This window comes from Ornithodoros turicata, chromosome 1 (genome assembly GCF_037126465.1).
Source record: "Ornithodoros turicata isolate Travis chromosome 1, ASM3712646v1, whole genome shotgun sequence".
Lineage (NCBI taxonomy): Eukaryota > Metazoa > Arthropoda > Arachnida > Ixodida > Argasidae > Ornithodoros > Ornithodoros turicata.
In genome coordinates, this window is record NC_088201.1 from 63209582 (window position 1) to 63230357 (window position 20776).

Consider the following 20776-nt stretch of genomic DNA (forward strand, 5'->3'; position numbering starts at 1 on the left):
GAAGCCCAAACACAGCGTGCAAACCAAATGCGTTTATTTAAAAAAAGAAAAAGGGTGATTTTTTGCTACTTCATCGCGACCGCCTTATGCACAATGATGCCTTCGACCTTATTGATGCAACGAAAGGCATCCGAGTTCTTCCTCAGATGCCGTCGGGTGCATCGACAAGTCCTTAAGAGCGTGAACCACGTAAAGTGTTTACGAGTTTTGTTGCCACGGGCGTCTCCTCGTCTTTTTCGTTCGGCGGTTTTTGTTCGGCGTGTTTAAGCCGGCTGTGATTTCTACGTCAGTCAATCCAAGTGCCACGACAATGGCATCTTCGGCCGACCGATACAAAAACATCAAATGTAACGTTCAAGCGTACCCAAACGTCTGGCTGGAGTGTCTCCCGTTGGTCCTACAATCCCATAGTTTGTGGCAACATTCTTTTTTGTCGTAACGCTGTTGACGTCCCGTAAAATATCAATTTTCATGTCCAAGCCTAAAGGCTTCCGCGTTCAGGACGTTGCTGCATAGATCAGACGGTGAACCAAAAGCATGTGGACACACAGGCAGGACGTTATGGGAAACACGCACAAGTAAAGTGAAGCGCCCCAATGCGAGTGAGGGAGTGAGAGAGAGAAAGAGTCGGAACGCGCACCCAATAGAGGCTTCCCTAGTTTATTGGGGTCACCGTTGCTGCCTTCTCGCTCTGAAAGCTAATACCCCCAAGCATTTTGTGGGGAAGTGAGGGACATTGTCTGCCGCGTATCACGAACATCGGAAGGGCAGCGGAATTTTGAGGTCAAGCTGAGACACTTTGTGTTCCACCGGTAGAGGGGAAACTTGGTTCTCTATAAAAATAAAATGAACGTAGGAATAAAACGTGACCAACCAAACTGAAATGGAACTTCGCAATAACCAATAATTCGTAGTACCGTAATTTCACGCATATAAGCCGCACCGCAGATAAGCCGCAAGACCTGTTTTTAGGAACATTTTGAAAATTTTTGGGCAGGTAAGCTGCACTCGCAGATAAGCCGCGTGCAATACGATGCGACTGATTTGTGAGGCAAGGGGACCATAGAGAAAGCCATAAACCCTGTGGTCCATACTCGGTGGACGGCATGGTGTACAACAAAGGAGGCCAGTTCTAGTGTTCTATACCAAGATCGGATTGTGCCCTTGTTGTGTGTTTTTCATGGATCGACGGGTCAGTAGCCTTCCAGAAGACAGGAATCACTGTTAGTGGGGGAAGGCACAAGGATGGTCAGTCTACTCCAATGTGGACGGGGTTACACTTTGTTCGTGCATTGGCAGAGCGGTGCTGTTCCAGAGACACTGTCGGCACTTTCGTTAAAACCGGCGTATGGGGAAAATACCGGAGAGAAATAGTCACCAGATAAGCCGCACCGGTAGATAATCCGCAGAACACCTGTGAGAAAAAAATCGCGCATAAGCCACGGCTAATATGCGTGAAATTACGGTACGTATATGCGAGTTTGGTGTAACGAGGTTTGAGTGTACTTATCCGTTATTCTAATCAATGCTTGGTTACTGCTCCGCGTGGTGAATGTATTAGCGGCCAGGAATGCATTACAGAGGTTTTGAGGATCTCTTCATGGTCCCTTAAAACTTAAGCCTTGGCACTCATGTGTTGCTGGTTCAGCCAAGTTAGTCACCAGTGAAAAAGTATTCTGCAGGGTCGCCAAGATAAACTTTGGGTTTTGTAATGGAGATAAAACAAATAAAAACAGTGTCGGGAAGCTAAAGTAGATGTTAGAGGATGTATTATGCACCAGAATTTTATATCGATACTGCCACTTGGCTCGTTTCTCTGCGGATAAATCATGGAAATTAAAAAAAAGCTATAACTGTGTTTCCATTGGCTATATACGAGGGTGGTTCTATAAGTTTCCGGCCTGAGGTAGAAAATGCAGGCGAATTTGAAAATGCGATTAAGGACGTGTGGCGCCATCTGTTGGAGGGCCAGAGCACCACCCTCAATCCTCTCCATGCTTTTGTCGGTTGGAGAGCGGCATTTCAAACAGCTAGGGTGCACTCTTCAGTTAAAATGGAAAAAATCGAGTACCGCGCTGTGATAAAATTCTTGACAAAAGAGGGACTTTCGCCTAAAGAAATTAAAGCGCGACTGGACAACGTGTACAGGGAAGCCTCTCCGTCGTACACAACGGTAAAAGACTGGGCTAAGCAGTTTCGACTGGGGCGAGAGTCCATTGAAGATGGATCCACGCGATGGTTGTCCAGTGGAAGTGGTGACACAAGAAAATGTGTCTCTTGTCGAGGAGGAAGTGCTGAGCGACAAGCGTCTGAAGGTGAAGGAAATCTCAGAAAGGCTGTGGCTTTCCAAAACAACCGTTTTTCGCATCATCGGCGAGGGCCTTCACATGAAAAAGGTCAGTGCGAGATGGGTGCCACGACTTCTCTCGTCAGTTCAAAAGCAACAGCGCGTCGTCTGTGCCAAAGTTGTGTGTGTGAGTTTTTGGAGCTCTGTCAAGAGAACGAAGAAGAAATATTGAAGTCAATTGTCACAGGGGATGAGACTATGGTGCTCTACTATGATCCCCTTTCGAAAAAGGAGTCGATGGAATGGCGCAAACCAGGGGAAGCACCCCCAAGAAAAGCCAAGGTCACACAATCCACAAAGAAGATCATGGCAACAATATTTTGGGATTGTCACGGGATCCTCCTCATCGATTTCAAAGAGAGGAACACCACAGTGAATGCGACTTATTATGCTTCACTCCTGCACCGACTGCAAGACGCCATCAAGGAAAAGAGGCGCGGCAGGTTGAGTCAAGGTGTCCGGTTGCTCCAGGACAATGCCCCTGTCCACACGGCTTCTGTTGCCAAGTCTGCACTGAAGGAGTGCGGCTTTGAAGAAATCCACCACCCACCCTACAGTCCAGGCTTGGCACCGAGTGACTACTTCCTGTTCTCAAACTTGAAGAGGGATCTCAGAGGACGGAGATTTCAAAACGATAGTGAGGTGCAAGAGGCAGTTTTCCAGCATTTTGCGGACAAAACTTAGGACTATTTTTCAAGGGTATAAGAATGCTGGTTGAAAGGTGTCAAAAGTGCATCGAAGTTAAGGGTGACTATGTCGAAAAGTGATACACTTATTTCGTCTCTGACTATTAAAAGTTGATCGGGCCAGAAACTTATGGAACCACCCTCGTACCTGTGTTTCAGCTCCTTCCGTCAGATGGCGACATGGTCGAACGTGGCGTTGCAGACGATATTGAAACCATATTAATGCGATATGAGAAGTTCAGTTCCACTTGTTCACTTGGTTTCGATATCGTCTACAACGCCGCGTTCGACCATGTCGCCATCTGACGGAAGGAGCTGAAACATAGGTATAGCCGATTGGAAACACGGGTACAGCTGGTTTTTTAATTTCCACGATTTATCCGCAGAGAAACTGGCCAACTTGCAGTATTGATATAAAATTTTGGTGCACAATACGTACTCTAACATCTACTTTAGCTTCCCGACACTGTTTTTATTTGTTTTATGTATCTCCATTACAACCCCCAAAATTTATCTTGGCTAACCCTGTACATTAAAAGATACTCCATTTGCCTCCAAACAGAGCATTAACGTTTTGTTTTGATTTGCCACTTTCAAGGACATGTAGGTTACTGTCGCGTACATGTCGGAAAATTAAGTGTTCTGTGTCTGAAGGAAGCATGTAATAGTTTGGCATGTGGTGCAATCGAAGAATAGTGCACATTTCTATTTCAGATGATGTGAACTGGAACCCGATCGAGTGGGATAGAGCAGCGGAAGAGCTCACGTGGGAACGAGTATGTTGTTTGCACCTGTTTCTGTTGTATAGTTATAATTACATGTCGTACAACATTCTTCTTTACGTTCCACAGCTTTTGGGATTAGATGGATCACTTGTTTTCTTGGTAAGTAGGACTCTCTGCCACAGAAGAAATGTGTCTGTGTGTCTGGTAGTAAGTAGGAAACAGTTAAACCATTTTAGGTCCTTGTGGTAGTATACTCACATTCTGAATTTATGCAATTACTGTTGTGGCATCACCTTCCTGCAAAAATCAATCTTTTGCACACAACCATTCAAATTCTGCTGAGTTTCATGGAAGTATTGGAGGTAAATCAACATACCTGACCTACCTGTGCTTTCAGTACCATAGATAAATCCTGTTCTGCTACGGTCAGCCCCGTGTTGTGATTCTTCAAAAACCTTGTTTGCTGAAGTTCAGTCTTGCAGAACACAACTGCAGTTGAACAAGTGAATAAAAGCAAAAGACTGACACTTAGAGATACTATGTGCCAATGCACTCATCTTCTGCATAGCAATCACCTCTGCTGAACCTTGCGTGACTAAGGCCCTATGTGTTTTCGGGTTTTTTGGTTTTTTAAATCTTTGGGGGGGGGGGGGGGGTAAATTCTGGTCTTATATCAGAAGCCGTCAATGTAAATCAGTGAAATCATAACATGCCTATAACTACATGATGTTTCACGCGGAACAGCTGTGCTGAACCTTCAGTGTTCAGCGTGCTCCTGTGCCCATGTTGGTGGCTGAATTGGCACTTTGCCAAGTTTGTTTTCCTGTAAGTTCCCGTAAGTGATGATGATGCACATCAGTGGGGGGTAAAAAACTTAACTAACTGAACTTGTCCCTAACACACAGGGCCCTATGTATGAACAACTGGCGTGTTAAGTACAGTAACAAAAGGAAATGCTGCGTTGCTGAAACTGATGTGCATCTTAACACGAGTTTTTGCAATGAAAAGTCTGTGTGCAAGCCGCAACTCAGCTGTTAGAAGTGAAACGTTACAACGTCATCTCAAAACAAAGGCGACGGCCATCAAGCTGTTTCAATAGCAGGTTTATGCGCACATGCAGTCTTCTAATTTGGTCACTTTTTCTTGCAGGAACATGTCTTTTGGGTGGTGTCCCTCAACACATTGTTTATCCTGGTATTTGGTATGTCACTTTGATATTTCTAAGTACCTTTCTTATTTCTGCCATTGATTCCCACAGATCCAATGTCTCACATTGGATCTGCACCAGCATCGGCTGCAATCACACAGTTGCACATATCATGCAATTTCTACTTTTCTTGTTGGGGTTTGCATTCCCTGAGGACGCAGACCCCTTCCATGCGTTCAGCTCATTTTTCAAAAATGGGTAGCAGGGTTTCAATAATCGTTGGTGCTAAGGGGACACAACATCGTCATATGGCGCTTCTAATATCTCTGCTCTATTGTCTCTGCACACATTTTTTTTCTCTGCACTTGTTCTTTTCTGTGCAGTTGAAGTGACAGATGGCTTTTACGAAGATGTAAATTCAGTACACTTCTGCTGGGTTGCATAGCCTTGCGTGATAACTTTATCATTTTCTTCAACAGCGTTCTGCCCGTACCACATTGGACAGTTTGCCATCCTCGGCTTTCGCCTCAAAGAATATGTGAGTTGACCACAGAATGGCCTGCACACCTCCTCAGGAATTCATCTAGCAGACATGCACTATCACTGTTAAAAATGTCTCTCTTTCTGCCGATAAACTTTTTACCATATTCTCCATTTGTTCCAGGTGACTGCATCACAGTTTGAAGGGCTGTTGACGGCGCTTGTGGGCTATGTTGTGGCAGGATGCACTCTGGTTTTGCTCCATAAACTTGCATCACTTGCACTTCTATGGCGTACGCAGCGTCTGCTTGGCCTATGCTATGTGGTGGTAAAGGTTGCGCTGCTTTCGGTTGTCGAAATTGGTCTCTTCCCACTGGTGTGTGGATGGTGGCTAGACGTCTGCTCTCTCGTGAGTATTTTTTCATTTGTGTAACTGCTGTGTACTAGCTGTAGGTACTCTGAAAATGGGATTTCTACTTTTATTTCCATTTTAAGTTTAATTTGGTACTATACACACAAAAAAAGAAAAATCTGTGGTTGCTTTTTGCATTAAAGCAGCTGACAATTGAGTGACAGCTGTCAAAAGTTAAAATTCAGATAGTATATGTATTACATTAATTAATCTGAGGTAATATTTAGGCTGCTCAAAGTTCAGCGAAAATTGTGTGTCGTGGCTAATGTATTTTACTTGTAGGAAAATGGGTAATGTGGTGTGCATAGTCACTAGCCAACCATTTTTACTTCCAGGAGTGATAAAAAGATAAAACACAGTAGTTTCAATGTTTTATCTTTTTATCACTCATGTTGGCTGTACTTGACTCAGTTTTGACATTCCCGGATTACTTCCAGGAACCACAAAATGTGTCCCTAATGCAGAACGGTTGAAGGAAAACTATTTACAATGCATCTCATGAAGTGCGGGCCATTCATGTAAAACTAGGAAGATGTCTAAGCTGTAATGTGTGGCCATGACTCGTCGAAGGATATCCATAGGCCAGACATCATGTACAAGAACTTTTACATGTGTGTGGAGGGAACTAAATAACTACCAAAAAATTTGTATGAACTGATTCCAAATATTTGCCTATTGAATGTGAACTACATTTAATTCAATAGAGGTTTGGCCGCTCCCATGAAAGAGCTCACTGTATCTGGCGTTTGACAATGCAGAGTGTTTCACCTAATGTGTCACAAAATTCAGTTATGGGATCAACGGTATTCACCCTCGGTGTGGTTTTACCATGACTTCAAGCATTTCGATTAATTTTTAGTCACGAGAAATTGAATTGAACTCTGAAATTTGCCAGAAAAAGGAAGTGCGTACCTGATTTGCACAATTCCATTACACAAAATACTTTTCCTTCTACGAGATATAACGAAACCCACGGGGGCTGCAATTTCTTTCGTTGTATCGAACATTTCGTTGTACCGAATTGAAGGTCATGGATCGCGACCTTTGCGAGGGCGCGCGCTGTACATAAGCGTCGATAACTCCCGCTACGATGCGGAAAAGTTTTTCGTGAAAAATGACAACAACAAATACAGCGCCAAAGTGCACCTACGGTATTTTATTCTTGCGTGAAATAGCCGGTTATACGCGTCTGCGTCGTGCCTAGAAGACGCGGTGTCACGCATTGTTCGTACGCCGCCGAAGCCGCCGCAGCTTTTTCCATATCGTGTTGCGATCTCCTGCAGTGCGTTTTCCGTAAGGCTCCCGTTGCTACAGCATGTTTGTCCCCGTCAAGAAAATCATCTAGGCTGATTTCGTCAGTTCCGCCGCCACGCGAACGAAGCATTTCCCACGCGCGCGATGGCACCTTGCGTCTCGTGCTCTTTTTACTTGGATGCAACTAGAGTGGCTCTAGCTGCAACTGGACAGTTCAAAACAAGCGCGAAAAGGAGACGCCTCGGAAGAAAATCCCTAACCTTTCAATGACTCAGACTTCCTTTTGTAGGCACCAGATTCCTCCCGACCCTAATCGCGCGTGCCATCCGTGCCATCCGCCGCGGGGACAGGACGCTCCTTGCGCCCTTTGTTTTCATGACCCTAAAGTCGGCTTTGGGGTCATAAACCTTATCTCGTTCTTTCGCTGTATCGAGGCGGCGGCTAAAAAGTGTTTCGTTGTAGCGGGAGTTAAAATACATTGATCTCTATGGCCCTCTGCCGGGGAATTCAAATTATTTCGCTCTATCGCGAATTTCGTTATATCGCGTTTCGTTGTAATGAGGTTTGACTGTAGCTGAAAAAACAAAACAAAAAACGAAAATGGAAACTGTCGTTTCCACATGCGCAAATTGTCGTCAGCTGTCGATTCTCCATCGGGCAGTGACATGAGGAGAACATGAGACTACCTCAACTTCCTTTTTCGACACTTCTGCTGATAACAGTAGAGGGTTACAATGCCACAGTTATCTGAAACAACAGTGGGAAGGAAACAGGAAGAGACGGTTCACCATTTTCTTCTGCTGCTTCTTGCACTAACTTTACGTATGTTTGATGGTGGCCGACAATTTGCACACATCTAAATGACGGTTCTCTTTTTTTCTTTTTTCTTTTTTCAGCTACTACTGTTGTAGTAGAGAACGTTATCTTGTTATGGAGTGGGGTAAATTGGACTCGTGCTCTCTGTTAATGGCAAATAAGCTGATGTTGATGTGGCAAATTTTGGAGTTCAATTTAGAAAATTTCATTTCTCGCGACTGAAAATTTGTGAAGGTGCTCATAGGTCATGGGAAAAGTTGGCCAAAGATAAATTAATTGATCCCATAATTTTCAAACAAGTAAGCTTTTCAATGGAAATTTGTGACACTTTAGGTGAAACGCCCTCTATGTGGTTTATGTATCGCAAAATGCTTGCATCACAGTGTCTCAGTGGCAGGGTTGAATGTTACAGTTCACAGAATTTTACATAACATCATCGTTGATGTCTACACTAAGCTGAACTGCCGCAATGAATATTGCTTGATGCGCAATATCATAGAATTGGACTTGGCACTAAAATGCCTCAGAAGTTCGAGCCCAAATTTTTGGTCAGCAAATGCAGATCAAATAATAATAATAATAATAATAGTCAATCTATTCACACATATGTACATAAAGGGTGAACTAAAGCAGAAATCATTACAAGAATATGGTGAAACGGAAATGGGTAACACATTACAATTAAACTGCTATGGTACTTGAGCAGCTTATGAAACTTCGTATACTTTGTTGACCAGGGGGGGTTCAGGTAAGCTTTTGCAAAGAGATGGTGTTTTGGGGGATCCTTACAAGTGTTCCTTTCAGTGTGATAGAAAATGCCGGAGAAAAGTTGTTAGGATAGCATTGGACATGAAAAGCAAGTACTGGCTGGGCTAGGTGTTCTCTCATAAGAAACCTTCGCCATTTCTAGGAAACTTCTTCGCTAACTTACAAAGTTCAGCTTTCTTCTACTGTCCCCTATAACAAAAAACAAGAAGGGATGAAACATCTATTTATTACGTAGGTTACAAGCTTTCGCCCAGAGATTTGGTGAAAGCTGGGCGAAAGCTTGTAACCTACGCAGTAAATAGATGTTTCGTCTTTTCTTGTTTTTGTTATATCGAAGCTAGACTGTGCCTTTCTTTGTGCATCAGTGTCCCCTATAAGTTATTTCATAAATGGCTAGCCTTGTAAAATGATCCCTTCAGTGTTGTTGCTTCTGCAACATTCAAAATTACTGAACCCTGTGCTCAGTGACGAGTACGGGATGGGAAAGGAGTTGGAAGCATATTAAAAGAATGGCTCTCCATAATGGTAAAATTAATTTTATTCCTACCGCAGACAATGTTTGAAGCCACCCTCTCTGACCGCGAAGCAAGCTTTCGTCTGGCACCCGGCACCTCTATGTTCATCCATTGGCTAGTTGGCATGGTTTATGTCTTCTACTTTGCGTCCTTTGTGCTACTGCTACGAGAGGTCTTGCGCCCAGGCCTGCTTTGGTTCCTCAAGAACCTCAATGATCCAGACTTCAACCCCATACAAGAGGTTAGTAGATCGCTTTTGATGCGTTACTATCCTGTTTGTTTTATATTAATTTTTTTCTATTAATCTCCAGTGAGCGATCTGATTGGAGTTGGCAGTTGAAATGTAATGCCGGTATTGAAATAAGACCTCAATATGAACAAGTGTGTTGTAATGACAGTTACCCGTAAGAAGAAACCACCTACCTACCACCACCTAGTATGCTATGAAGTATAAACTTAACGAACCTCTCAAGGGTCTGTGAGCATGAGTACCACGGCATTATTCTAACATCAGACCTGCGTTGAAATAAACATCCTGGACATAACAAAAAAGGCCAATCAGAAACTCTGGTGTCTTGAACGTAATTTTCATGATTGTTTTCCTGGTTTTCAGTTTAGGTTAAGCTCGGAGCCTTTGTTCTAGTCATTTGAGGTGACATTACTTCACTTAACATTTCAGATGATACACCTGCCTATTCTGCAACATGTGCGTCGCTTTCTGGTGTCGCTCGTAATTTTTGGTACAACTGTTCTGCTCATGGTGTGGGTTCCTGTGAGAGCCATTCAGTGGATTCTTCCTGGGTTTTTGCCTTATCACGTTACCATTTCCAGGTAATGTGTTTTACTACGTAGCTTCTTTTTTGCAGAATGATGAGTTATAGGTGGCCACAAGAAATGCTTGAATCCATGTAGGGCATTGAAGAAACAAAATTGTGCGACCCAAAGACTGGAGGCGCCATAGTGTGTATAGTTGGCAACATTTGAGGTGAAATGCTCGCAGGGGCTACTGTTATCAGGAGCCTCAATTGAGCCTAGGGTTCTGGTGTTATTCCGAGTGTCTTAAATTGCTCCTCTGAATTAATTAACATAAAAAAATAAAAAAAGACAGTGAAAAATCAGAAGGATGCATCACCTGCACACCAACATTTCTGAGCATGTTTTTTTCCTTCATCCTCTTTTTCCTTCTTCTTTTTTTTTTTTTTGCAAAGTTGCATGCTGATGCCATCATCATTTAGTTCAGTTTAGCAGACTTTAGGAACTTCCTGCCGATTTACACCTGTGAAACAAAATGTTATGCATGCATTATATCATATGGAACAGAAGCTGATAAAATTTAGGCCATTACATAAAAGGAGCACTATAAAGCTCGTTAAACCATACTCATTATTTCACCATGAAAATAAGTTGAAATGCTATAACGAGAGGCCCTGTGCCTGTGTAGGAAAATGGCAAATTTGGGAAAGCGCACTTAAAGGAGCAGTCTAGCGGCCCTCAACTTTGTTTCTGTTTTTGGTCAGTATGGAATGTTAGGCGGCTGAAAACAGTTTTCCCACAATTAGTGCAATCGTAGCGAAATTGGGACGCCTGCAATAGCTCCCCGAACCTCCCGTGGGCGAAACACCATCCTTCGCCTTCACGATAGGCACGTGATGAGCGCCACCACGCGCGTCACTATGTGATGCAAATGGTGAGGACGCTCCTCATTGGACCTGGGATCACATGATCGAGGTGAGCAATATCGCGCAGGCCGGAGCGTCTGCTACCGCTTCGGAGACGCCATGCGTTCTGCGGCTTCGTGATGTCCGAAACAGAGGGTTTGAAGGCTGTCCACGACACAACCACGATTTTGGGGGGCCGTGGACACCACGGGAAGAGCGAGTGTTGCAGCCCGAAATTAACTGCGCTTGTACAGCGAAAACCCGGTGCTTACCGACAGTGTGAAGCCTGTCCGACCGTTTTCACAGCGCAGTTGGTTCAGTGGCTAACAGGTGGCGCCACAATACCGCCGCCATTGCTTGCTTTCTGCTACTGTGAATTCTGAGATTGCACAGAAGTCACGGATATATTACTCTTGTGATCGTAATCTGAGTGGGTGTGGTCTGCAGTTGGAGCGCTCCGGCCTGTCACCGCGGCAGCGATTTTCCAAATTAATTGCACCGTGGTGACACAACTTTGGACAGAAATATTTTGTGGGAATGCTTTTCACATACTGCTTTACAAGATGACAGCAGTTTTTGGCCATGTTAGATACCACTTTAATGCTCTGCCTCCTGAACAAAAAGTAATTCCATTCCCTTGAATTTAGTTTGAGATGAGTTTGACTGCAATAAAATTGCTAGGAAAGGCTAGAACATGTGGAAAAGTGCAGAAATCACATTTTCTCAAACTGAACTTGACATTCATTCCAGTGATACACCTACGCAAGAGCTGTCTCTTGAGCTGATCCTACTCCAGGTAGTGTTGCCTGCACTGCTGGAGCAAGGGCACACTAAGCAGTGGCTCAAAGCCATGGTGCGCACGTGGTGTCTGGCGGTGTCTTACATCCTCGACTTGCGCTCGTACCTCCTGGGTGATGTTCCTTTGACGCTGGCAAATGAGGTAAGTTGTACACAATTTTTTGTCAAGGCACGAACTTTAGCAGGCACAGCTCCGCAGCGGAAGAGGGTCTCTGGCATCAGAGCAAGTGCACGTTTACATTTTAACTGCCACCTAGGCTGTTCCCTCTGCTTCGGAATAAAGGGACGGTCCTAACGTGCAAATCGGCCACTTTTCTTTCCTTGTCACGGACATCCATGATGTGATGAGTGAGAGGCGTGCGCGGATAAGTAAATTCGTACACGCAGCCCGTGGTGTGTGATGTGCGAGTACAGGTGGTTCTTTTCTTTTCTCTTTTGATCCCTGTGGCTGGCCAGTTGTCGTTGATGATGACGGTTGAGTTGCAAGTACTCGACAGCAGACAATCTTCAATGCTTGGTAACAGGTTTATTTACAGCAATGGATTTTAAGCGGGCAAGATTTACATCATATGGCAAAGTCACTCCGAGCAGGTCCGTTTGCTAGGGAGTCCGAAGGCCAAGTCCCTCCAATTTTCCAAACTCTTCCGCTCTCTGGGTTGTTTTCCGTCTCCCAGATGACCTCCTTTCACTCTACTCAAACCACGCACTCAGCAAAAATATAACAAAACAACACACCTCGCACAACCGTTAGCTTGAATGACCAAACGTCTTCGAACTGAAAATTTATGACCTCCTGTCGTCGGCTATGGACCCGTGCGAGGCGCAGCTCACAGAAACCCGATCCTGCGTGTCTTGGAGCCAGTGGCCAGTCGTTTTCTATGAAAGCGCGGGCAGAAGTAAAAATGCAAAATAACGAGCCCTTCTGTCGCACAGCAAGTTTACACTTTACAGCGGGTACACCCAGAATACCCGTGGACACGGTGCGGGTGCACCAGCATTTACGCCCGACCTGCAGTGCCACCGAATTTCTACTCACAGATAACAAAGCGGCAAAACGATCGGGTAGGAGAACGATATTATTCTGAGTGACTGTTCGTTTTGAGTGTGTTCCCAAGCAGCACAACACCTTGGCCCAATATTGGACCAATATTGGGTCAGTATTGCCAATATTGCTCCAATATTGGGCCAAGATGTTGTGCTGCTTGGGTTATGAGGTGAGGTTCTGTTGTTACAGCTAGCGTGGGAAAACGACTGACATAGGGCAAGAAGTAACTTGAAGTGCTAAACTACTGCGACCGGGACGGATGTTCTGTCCCTGTCTCAATAGCACTGCGCTTCCGAGTTTATGTTTGTTGTACCAGCAAGCCCAGTCTTCTACATTGTTCAACTAGTGCAATCTGAACCCAAGTTCTCCCGTGCCTAAACGACATCCCCCCGTCTCGGTTTTCGAGCCAGTAGGAGCTGGATTACAAAGTTTATGAAGCGGTAAGAGCTTCCCTTGCAGCAGAGGACCAGCATTTGCCATAGACATTCGGAAAACTGTGGAGAAAAGCTGGTCGTGTTCCAACAGGGTGATGTAACACAGCAAAAGAACAAGGACTAAAGGAAGAACACGACACGCGATATCGTGAGATGATCAGCTCGTGTGTTGCCTGATAGAGTTGAGTTGAAAGGAACCAGAGGCATTTCCGCGAATGCGTGCTGTTTTGCTTAACGTTTGGCGCCAAATTTGTCAGCTGTTTAAGTCAAAGCCACAAGTGCTCCGGTGAATGTTCTTATCAGGGTGTCGAACCGCAAAAAATACGGGTTCGGTTCGGGTTCGGGTTCGCGTTGTTTTGATTTCGTTCCGGTTCAGTTCCGGTTCGGCCAGGCCAGAAATCGAACCGGTTCGCAAACCGGTTCGCAGCCCCGAACCGGTTCGCGAACCGGTTCAACGCTTCCGTTATATATGTTCCATAAAACTGCTTTTATCAGGAAATGCGTGGCTAATAGCTTACTGCTGTTGTCTGCATTGACGTCTCTAGCGGTGAGGTAGCCCTTTAGTGAGAGAAATGAGATATGGATGAACACTTATTGCAACTAGAGTTCACGCTGTTGAAGCGGTGTAGTCCTGCTACTTTCTGTTCCCAAAATATATTTTTTCGCACGCACAGTGCCAGCAAGATACACTTAAAGGAAGCCTAATAAGATGGACAGCGTAACATAGACGACAGGCGACAGTACTTGCCGGAAACTGCCTTCGCAGCGTGAATCGATCTGAAACCGTACTGAAGCATGTCGAAAATAAGCCTGCAAGCCTTACTCTGTCCGAGCTCATAGCAGTGTACTTGTTAATCCACAACAGAACGGCAATGTGTCACGACGACACAACTGCGCTACCAATAAGCAGAACCACATTTACTTTTCAAAGCACGACAAATCAAACAGGCACCGTTCTGCGTACGCTCCTTCTCCACTTCTCATGTTTCTGACTTGTTTAATTTGTGCTGCTCACGTGTAAAGGGAAATCTTGGGCGCTTATTTGATCACATATTCGTCCTGTAGAGCTATATAACTGGCCTACTCCATTCGTGTTTCATTCGTCCGCGTGGCACCTGGTCTCTGAAGAGTAGACGCTGCACCGCGTGCGTGGAGCGCTAGCCGCGGCACTCACAAGGACAACTGCGCTTCAACATGTTAAAAAGACGCTGAAAGTATACTTACTATACGTCGCCGTCTGACTGCTAGGTGAACATTTCTGAAATTTATGATATAGGCGCGTGATGATGATACCAATGTGTCTTCGTTCGGGGATAGAGAGGAACTCTTATGCTGACTTCTTTTATGTCCGAACCGTTTTGTTGCGAACCGGTTACCGCTATTATTTTTTACGGTTCTGCTCCGGTTCGGGTTCAACAGTGTCATGAAAATTTCGGTTCGGGTTCGGTTCCGGCAAAAATAACGGTTCGGGTACGGTTTTCGGTTCGGGTTCGGGTTCGGTTCGACACCCTGGTTCTTATCACCATGGGTTATGTGAAAAAAAGTTTATTTTTTGGCTATTTTTCTTAACGAAAATTTCCTGGAGAAAATGCCAAAATTAATGAGCAAGTTATGGTTGCAAAAGATTAGTTTAAGGGGTGCGGGTATTGTGGGCTTACCTGCACTAAGCACCAGCTCTGAGTACACCCACACCGGGGCACACCTCTCACGTGACGAGCATTGGAGAAGTACGGATCGCAGGAAGAATAGTACAAAATGTCTGTTGTGTCTTTGGGTCATTTAATTAATTTCCTGTATAGCCTAAAATCTTTTTTATTGCAAAATTACTTCAGATGAGGCTGAGAGTTGCATATCCAGCCCAACAATGTAGCGTAACAAAGAAACTGTACGACAAAATTCATTAAGATTTGAGCACTCTCAGCACTCATGTTTCAGATGATAAGTAGCAAATTAACTGAGAGAACTGAAAGGGAATCATAGAATAGGGTAATCATCATAGGGATAGGAAGTCGTGTTGCCAGCATGATTGCCAGGCCAGATCTTGGTCTGGCAGATTATATCAGAGAGCATCTCAGTGCTGAATTCATTATTAAAAATGCTAAAATCTGAACAAGGACGAAATACGGACGACACACGCAGCGCACTACTGTAAACAATTTCTTCACCGGAAAACAACTGTGGTTAAATAGGCAGGTAACTTACCTCCCTTTCAGCCAATGATATAGAAGCTGTGCTTACGCACTGGTCCCCACCTTGCCAGATTCCCAAATTTCCCCCTCTCTCTGCCGCCTGTGTCTAGCCCTAATCACAGTTTTGTCGAACTCGCACTGGCATTCACAGCCCGTCACGTGTAAGGCTAAGTTTCCGGAATTGTTTTTAACCGAATATCTGTGCTCCGTGACACACATGTTCATACAAAGCCCCGTTTGACCAATATAGGTCTTACCGCAAGACGGTGGAATGTCGTACACCACTCCCGTTGCACATTCTACAGCAGCACCTTCTTGTCGAACATTGCATCCATCTTTCCCCAGCTTTCCACTTCCATTTATCTTAAATGGTAGATTGCTTAACTTCATGTTGCCACCATATACAAACCTCACATCATGCTTACGGGTGTACTTCATAAGATGGTGTGAAAACCCGTATACGTAGGGAATATCTGCCACACACTTATGACTCTCCTCCTCAATTCTATCCCATTTACATTTCAAACTCCTGAGGATTCTATAACAAATATTCTTCAATATGTCTTTGTTGTATCCGGAGCACTTCAACCTTTCCAGCTGGGCTTGAAAGCTATCACTGAACTCGTGAGGACACGACCTGGTTAGTTCCGACTTTAAAACTTTAGAGGCAATCCTCATTTTTACTGCGTTTGAGGCATTATTAGGCATTAGAGTGAAAAGGCATACCGGGTTTCTTGCCCCTTTGTTCATACCTCCAGCAGAGGAGCCGGCCTTTACGAATCGTTGCTATTTCGAGAAACTGGAGCTGATCATTGCTCATTTTCTCTAGTGTGAACTGAAGCCCAGGGGCTTACTTTTCAAGGAGTGACACGAGTTGATCTGAATCACACATGATCTCTGTGTTCATGATAATTAAATAGTCATCCACGTAACGAAAAATTCTTTTTTACGCCCAATTGTTGCTCTTCTACATACTTTCGCACGCCTTTGTCGACGAGGGCCATAACCAGGTCACTCAAGATAGTAGCAATCCTCGACCCGATGCAAACACCGTCAGTCTGCACAAAAACCTGATCACCATGTTGCACGTACGTGGACTTCAGGTACTTTTTAACCAACCGCATTAATTGGTCCACGCCACATCCCATAGAATTTCAGAAGCGCACTGAACCGAAGCGGTCTAGGGCCCTAGAATCTGCTTCACACATCCTTTCAACGGGCAGACAATAATATAGGTAGACAACATCCAGAATCCTGACGTTCCAGTTCCCAGGCTCCAGCCCCCGGAGAAACTCGACCACCTCGACCGAGCTCCTCACCAAGAAAGGGTCCTCAATCGGTAGCATCAACAACCACTTTGGCAGTATGAAACTCGGGGTGCCTTGCCACGTTCCCCTTTCAGATATAATCGATCTAAGAGGTAGGCTGCTTTTATGGGTCTTCACAGTAAAGAAGACATTCAGGTAGAGGCCCTAAGTCTTGGAGGTGGCTTTGCACAACTCAGCGAGTCCCCACTCTTCACACATTCTCCAAGCTTCGCTCGTCGCTGTTCCAGGCCTGACTTTTACCGCCAAAAATTTTTTCTCCATTGATTGGAGCTAAGGCTTGCTGATTAAACGAACCCTCGTCCAATACACAGAAATTGCCTACATTAGGAGCTTGTAACGGATGGTAATTCTTTATCCTTAGATCTTGGATTGCCAAACAAATTTTGATAACGGTCTCCGGATAGCCTGCCCCGCGGAGCCCCTCTGATTGGTACTCAAAGCTTTCATCGATGGCCTCAGTGCAAGACCTAGCTACGGTTGCATTTAAGGTCGACAGCGCAATGCCCCTTTTCACTGTCTTCTGTGTTCAAGTGACTTCAGCTGAATGACTGCAATATCTTTTTTAATTTAGGGTTGTACGTGCAGCATCTATGATACTGACTGCCCTGATAGTGTAGGTCTAGAAATTCACTTCCAAGTCCAAATTCATTTTTGAGACTGGTAGATGGGGTCCTTAAAATTCTGGAGCCCACAAGACAGTCAGGACAGACAACTTTTAGGTCAGAACGTAGTGCAGGTATTCGAATTAGAACAAGTGGGACTCAAGTTCTCAAACACCACAACCTTTAATGCTATCGAGAACGTATGTACATACCTAGTAACTTCCTGATTGGTGTTAGGGATAAGGTGAAGGATTCTGTCATCCTGCTTACACAGTGCTCACTTGTGCAAAAAGCTGAACAACTGTATCATCGACCTTCTCAGGGTCAAGCATCTCATGTGGAAGGGAAGAACAATACGCTATGCAAGTAGGTCAGCCGTCTACGCAGCTCCCCTGATTCCTCTATTGCCCATAGAGCGGCTTCCTTAATCCCTCTCCCAAATAATTGAATCAAATCAAATCAAAGCAGTTTTATTTCATTTCGTATAGAGATGTAGACGCCAGGCATAAAAGGCGCAAGACTGGCGAGGTGCATGGCACCAGTGCAGTGTGTGGCAGGTGCGAAAAAAAATATATATATAATTTTACACTGAGCCTTTCAATACATGTACAATACATGCACGATATGTATGCAATATTACGAACACTGCCCTAACAATCAAGTAACCTATACAACTCAACTCAGCACGCACATCAAAGAGATCATTACCGAAACCCTCATAGCCACAGTTGCTTCGCGGCGCTAACACGCAATCAAAAAAAAAATTTACCGAAACAGCTCTATTGATCAAACATGTACCAAAACTAAAGTTAGGGGTATAACCCAAAAACATCATCATACCAGAATCAAAGCAAGCACATCAATAGAAAATGCAGCACCCGTATTTGATTGCAAAAACAAAACAAGTTAAATAAAAAGGGGCAATGGGGGGCAACATTTCAAGGTTGAGTCATGCGTAGTTTCTTCTGTGGACCCATGCCGATCCACGAATACCCCCCTTATTGCTGCCTTGTGAGTGGACAGACAACAACAACAGACTTTATTGAAAGATGATGAATGGGGAGTTTTATCGCCAGGGGCGATACTCTACCCTATTGCTGGTGGTGCTGTGGGGAATGAAATAATGAGCCCGGTTCACAAGAAGGATCGAAGCCCTATTGTGTACAAAAAGGTCAAAAGAACTTTGAGCGCAGAGCGTTGGGGAGCTGGATTCGGCCAAGGACCAAGCAATTTTGATAGAGAGAAGGGGCGAGAGTCCGGCTGACTAAGAGACCCGGAGAGTGGAGTTCGGGAAGCTTGGTAGTGTGGGCAATGAAGTAGAATGTGCTCCAGATCCACGAGAGCACTGCAGTGACAGCATCTTGGAGAGTCAACTTGTCTCAACGCCACTGAGCTCAAAGCGACATCGAGTCGCATTCGATGAATTAATGCAGCATCTAGATGAGAGGTGTTTCGTGGCATGCGGAAAGCTAGCGTTGGATCAACTCTGCTCAGCATAGAGGGGGGGAGAATGGCGTGAGAGGCGTCGCAGAATGGAACGACTGTCTCCTCGCAGCAGTGCAATACTTGTCCGCTTCCATTTTATGAGGGCTGCTTCTGCGGCTTTGTCCTCCTACTCATTCCCCACCACAGCACAATGGGCTGGAACCCACTGGAGAACCAGCCTGTGGCCTGCTTCGTACACATGGTGGTAAGCCATCAAGACATCTGTCACTAGGGGCACGGAGGAGCCTCGCATGCCAGAATTTTCAGTAGGTTGCAGTGCAGATTTTGAGTCAATGAAGACTGCCCATTCCCGCAGGGTAAAAGCAATGAGGTGCTGCAGAGTTCTGCAGCTGTTGATCAGGTTGGATGCGAAAGGCGTCGTCCTTGCGCTACACCTGCAGATGGTATGATGAATGCTGAGGCGGACTTGCCGTTTCTGGATGCGCCATCTGTATATGCTGCTGCAGACGTAGAAAACTACCAGAGCATACCAGAGCATAAAAATGGGCTTGAAGGATTTGAGGTGGAACCTGATCTCTTCTTTCCAGAAGGTTCGGAAGGTTTACGAAGGTCGGTGATACCAGCAAAGACCACGTGGCTTCCGGCGGTGTCATGTTGCTTCTGCATACTTTGCCCTCTTTCCTTGTGCAGAGACAAAACGGTTGTAGCGTATTGTTGCACAAGCTCAGAATTCCCAGAGAGGATTCCTTCTATATTCAAAGAGCCCCGATACTTAAAGGAGCAACGAAAATGACATTTCAGATTGCTTAAAACATGTTTTATTCGTCGACTTACCAGGAGCCAACCATGCAGTAGATTACTAGCACAGATTTACGTATACATAGTCTGTCTTTGCTTGTCTCTTCTCTTAACCCCTCTTTGTGTTCATTTTTTTTTTCCCCAATGCTTTCATTCTGAGAGGTGTTTTTATTGTCTAGAAGTCCAGGTTCTTGTGACAAGTAGGAATGATTGTACTAGCGTTGTGTTGATAACCTACCATTGGGCAGTTGGTGACTTACCGTTGCGTGCATGTTTGCGTAGGCTGGTGGCCGAGAAAACAACAATAATGGCAATGTGGGTGCCCAAAACATACCTCCTGATGAAGGAGGGGCAGGAGACATTGGAGAGGGCAGCAGACAGCAAGAGGCACCGCTTGCTGCAGCCCTTCCTGGGTCTGACGGGGACCATGTGAGTGGCACAGTTGGCCCTTCATACTTTTACTGCCACCTGTGCTTCGAAGAAGGATGGCAAATGCTTTTAACTTAATATATAAGTCGCTGAAAAATGTCGCAAAAGTTTGATGTCAATGTTTAGATGTGCACAAAAACTTACTGTGTGCAAAGCACTTGAAAAATTTGCTTCTGATAGGGCACCCTGATCAGAAAAGTTTTCTTTGAGCTTTAAAGTTTGAGCGTCTGTATCTCAATGAACTTGGGTGTTTGTAGTTGTCAATGTAAGATGGGTAAAAGTATTTGTGGGACAGCTGTCCTGTACTTGTATTTAGTCGAGAGGTGTAGTGCTCCTGCTGGGGAAAAATTATCAGATGCTGACAGAATTTGCTGTTTGTCCTGACAACAGAGAGCCACAAGCAAATAGAACATAAGGCGTATACCATGTTCTATGGCTTGCTGCGTGACTTCTCTACCACTATCCATTTTTGGGACCATTTGTGAATACAGAGCCTACCGAACTTCATTGAAATATACCCAAGTACGTTCCTAGCTATAAAGATGACATTTCGATTGTTTTCCTTTGGCTCACCATTTTCATCTTCATCTATTTTTGAAGTGCTGTACCATGACAACTGCTGAGTAGATTTCAAAACAGATATGAAATTTGGAATTATTGTTGTTTTACCTCATGAATAATGGAGTAAATAAACCTTCATACAGTCAAAACTCGTTACAACAAAACCCGATATAACGAAATTCGAAATAGAGTGAAATAATTTGGATTCCCCGGCAGAGGCCCATAGACAACGAAATACTTTTTAGCCACCGCCTCGATACAGCGAAAGAACGAGATAAGATTTCTGACCCCAAAGCCTACTTTAGGGTCACGAAAACAAAGGGCGCAAGCGTCGTCCT

At 44.8% G+C, this 20776-nt stretch overlaps 1 protein-coding gene across 2 annotated transcripts in view; it reads left to right on the plus strand.

Moving 5' to 3' along the window:
• Nucleotides 1-20776, plus strand: part of LOC135378312 (E3 ubiquitin-protein ligase MARCHF6-like) — a 53530-nt gene that overhangs the window by 22400 nt on the left and 10354 nt on the right. The window contains exons 8-16 of one of the 2 annotated variants that reach the window (XM_064611309.1): nucleotides 3748-3809; nucleotides 3885-3917; nucleotides 4908-4959; nucleotides 5385-5443; nucleotides 5570-5794; nucleotides 9188-9391; nucleotides 9830-9981; nucleotides 11559-11748; nucleotides 19731-19877. In XM_064611309.1, coding sequence (XP_064467379.1) covers nucleotides 3748-3809; nucleotides 3885-3917; nucleotides 4908-4959; nucleotides 5385-5443; nucleotides 5570-5794; nucleotides 9188-9391; nucleotides 9830-9981; nucleotides 11559-11748; nucleotides 19731-19877 — 1124 coding nt within the window. The remainder of the gene's footprint in view (nucleotides 1-3747; nucleotides 3810-3884; nucleotides 3918-4907; nucleotides 4960-5384; nucleotides 5444-5569; nucleotides 5795-9187; nucleotides 9392-9829; nucleotides 9982-11558; nucleotides 11749-19730; nucleotides 19878-20776) is intronic. The other variant, XM_064611310.1, reaches the window with a different exon arrangement.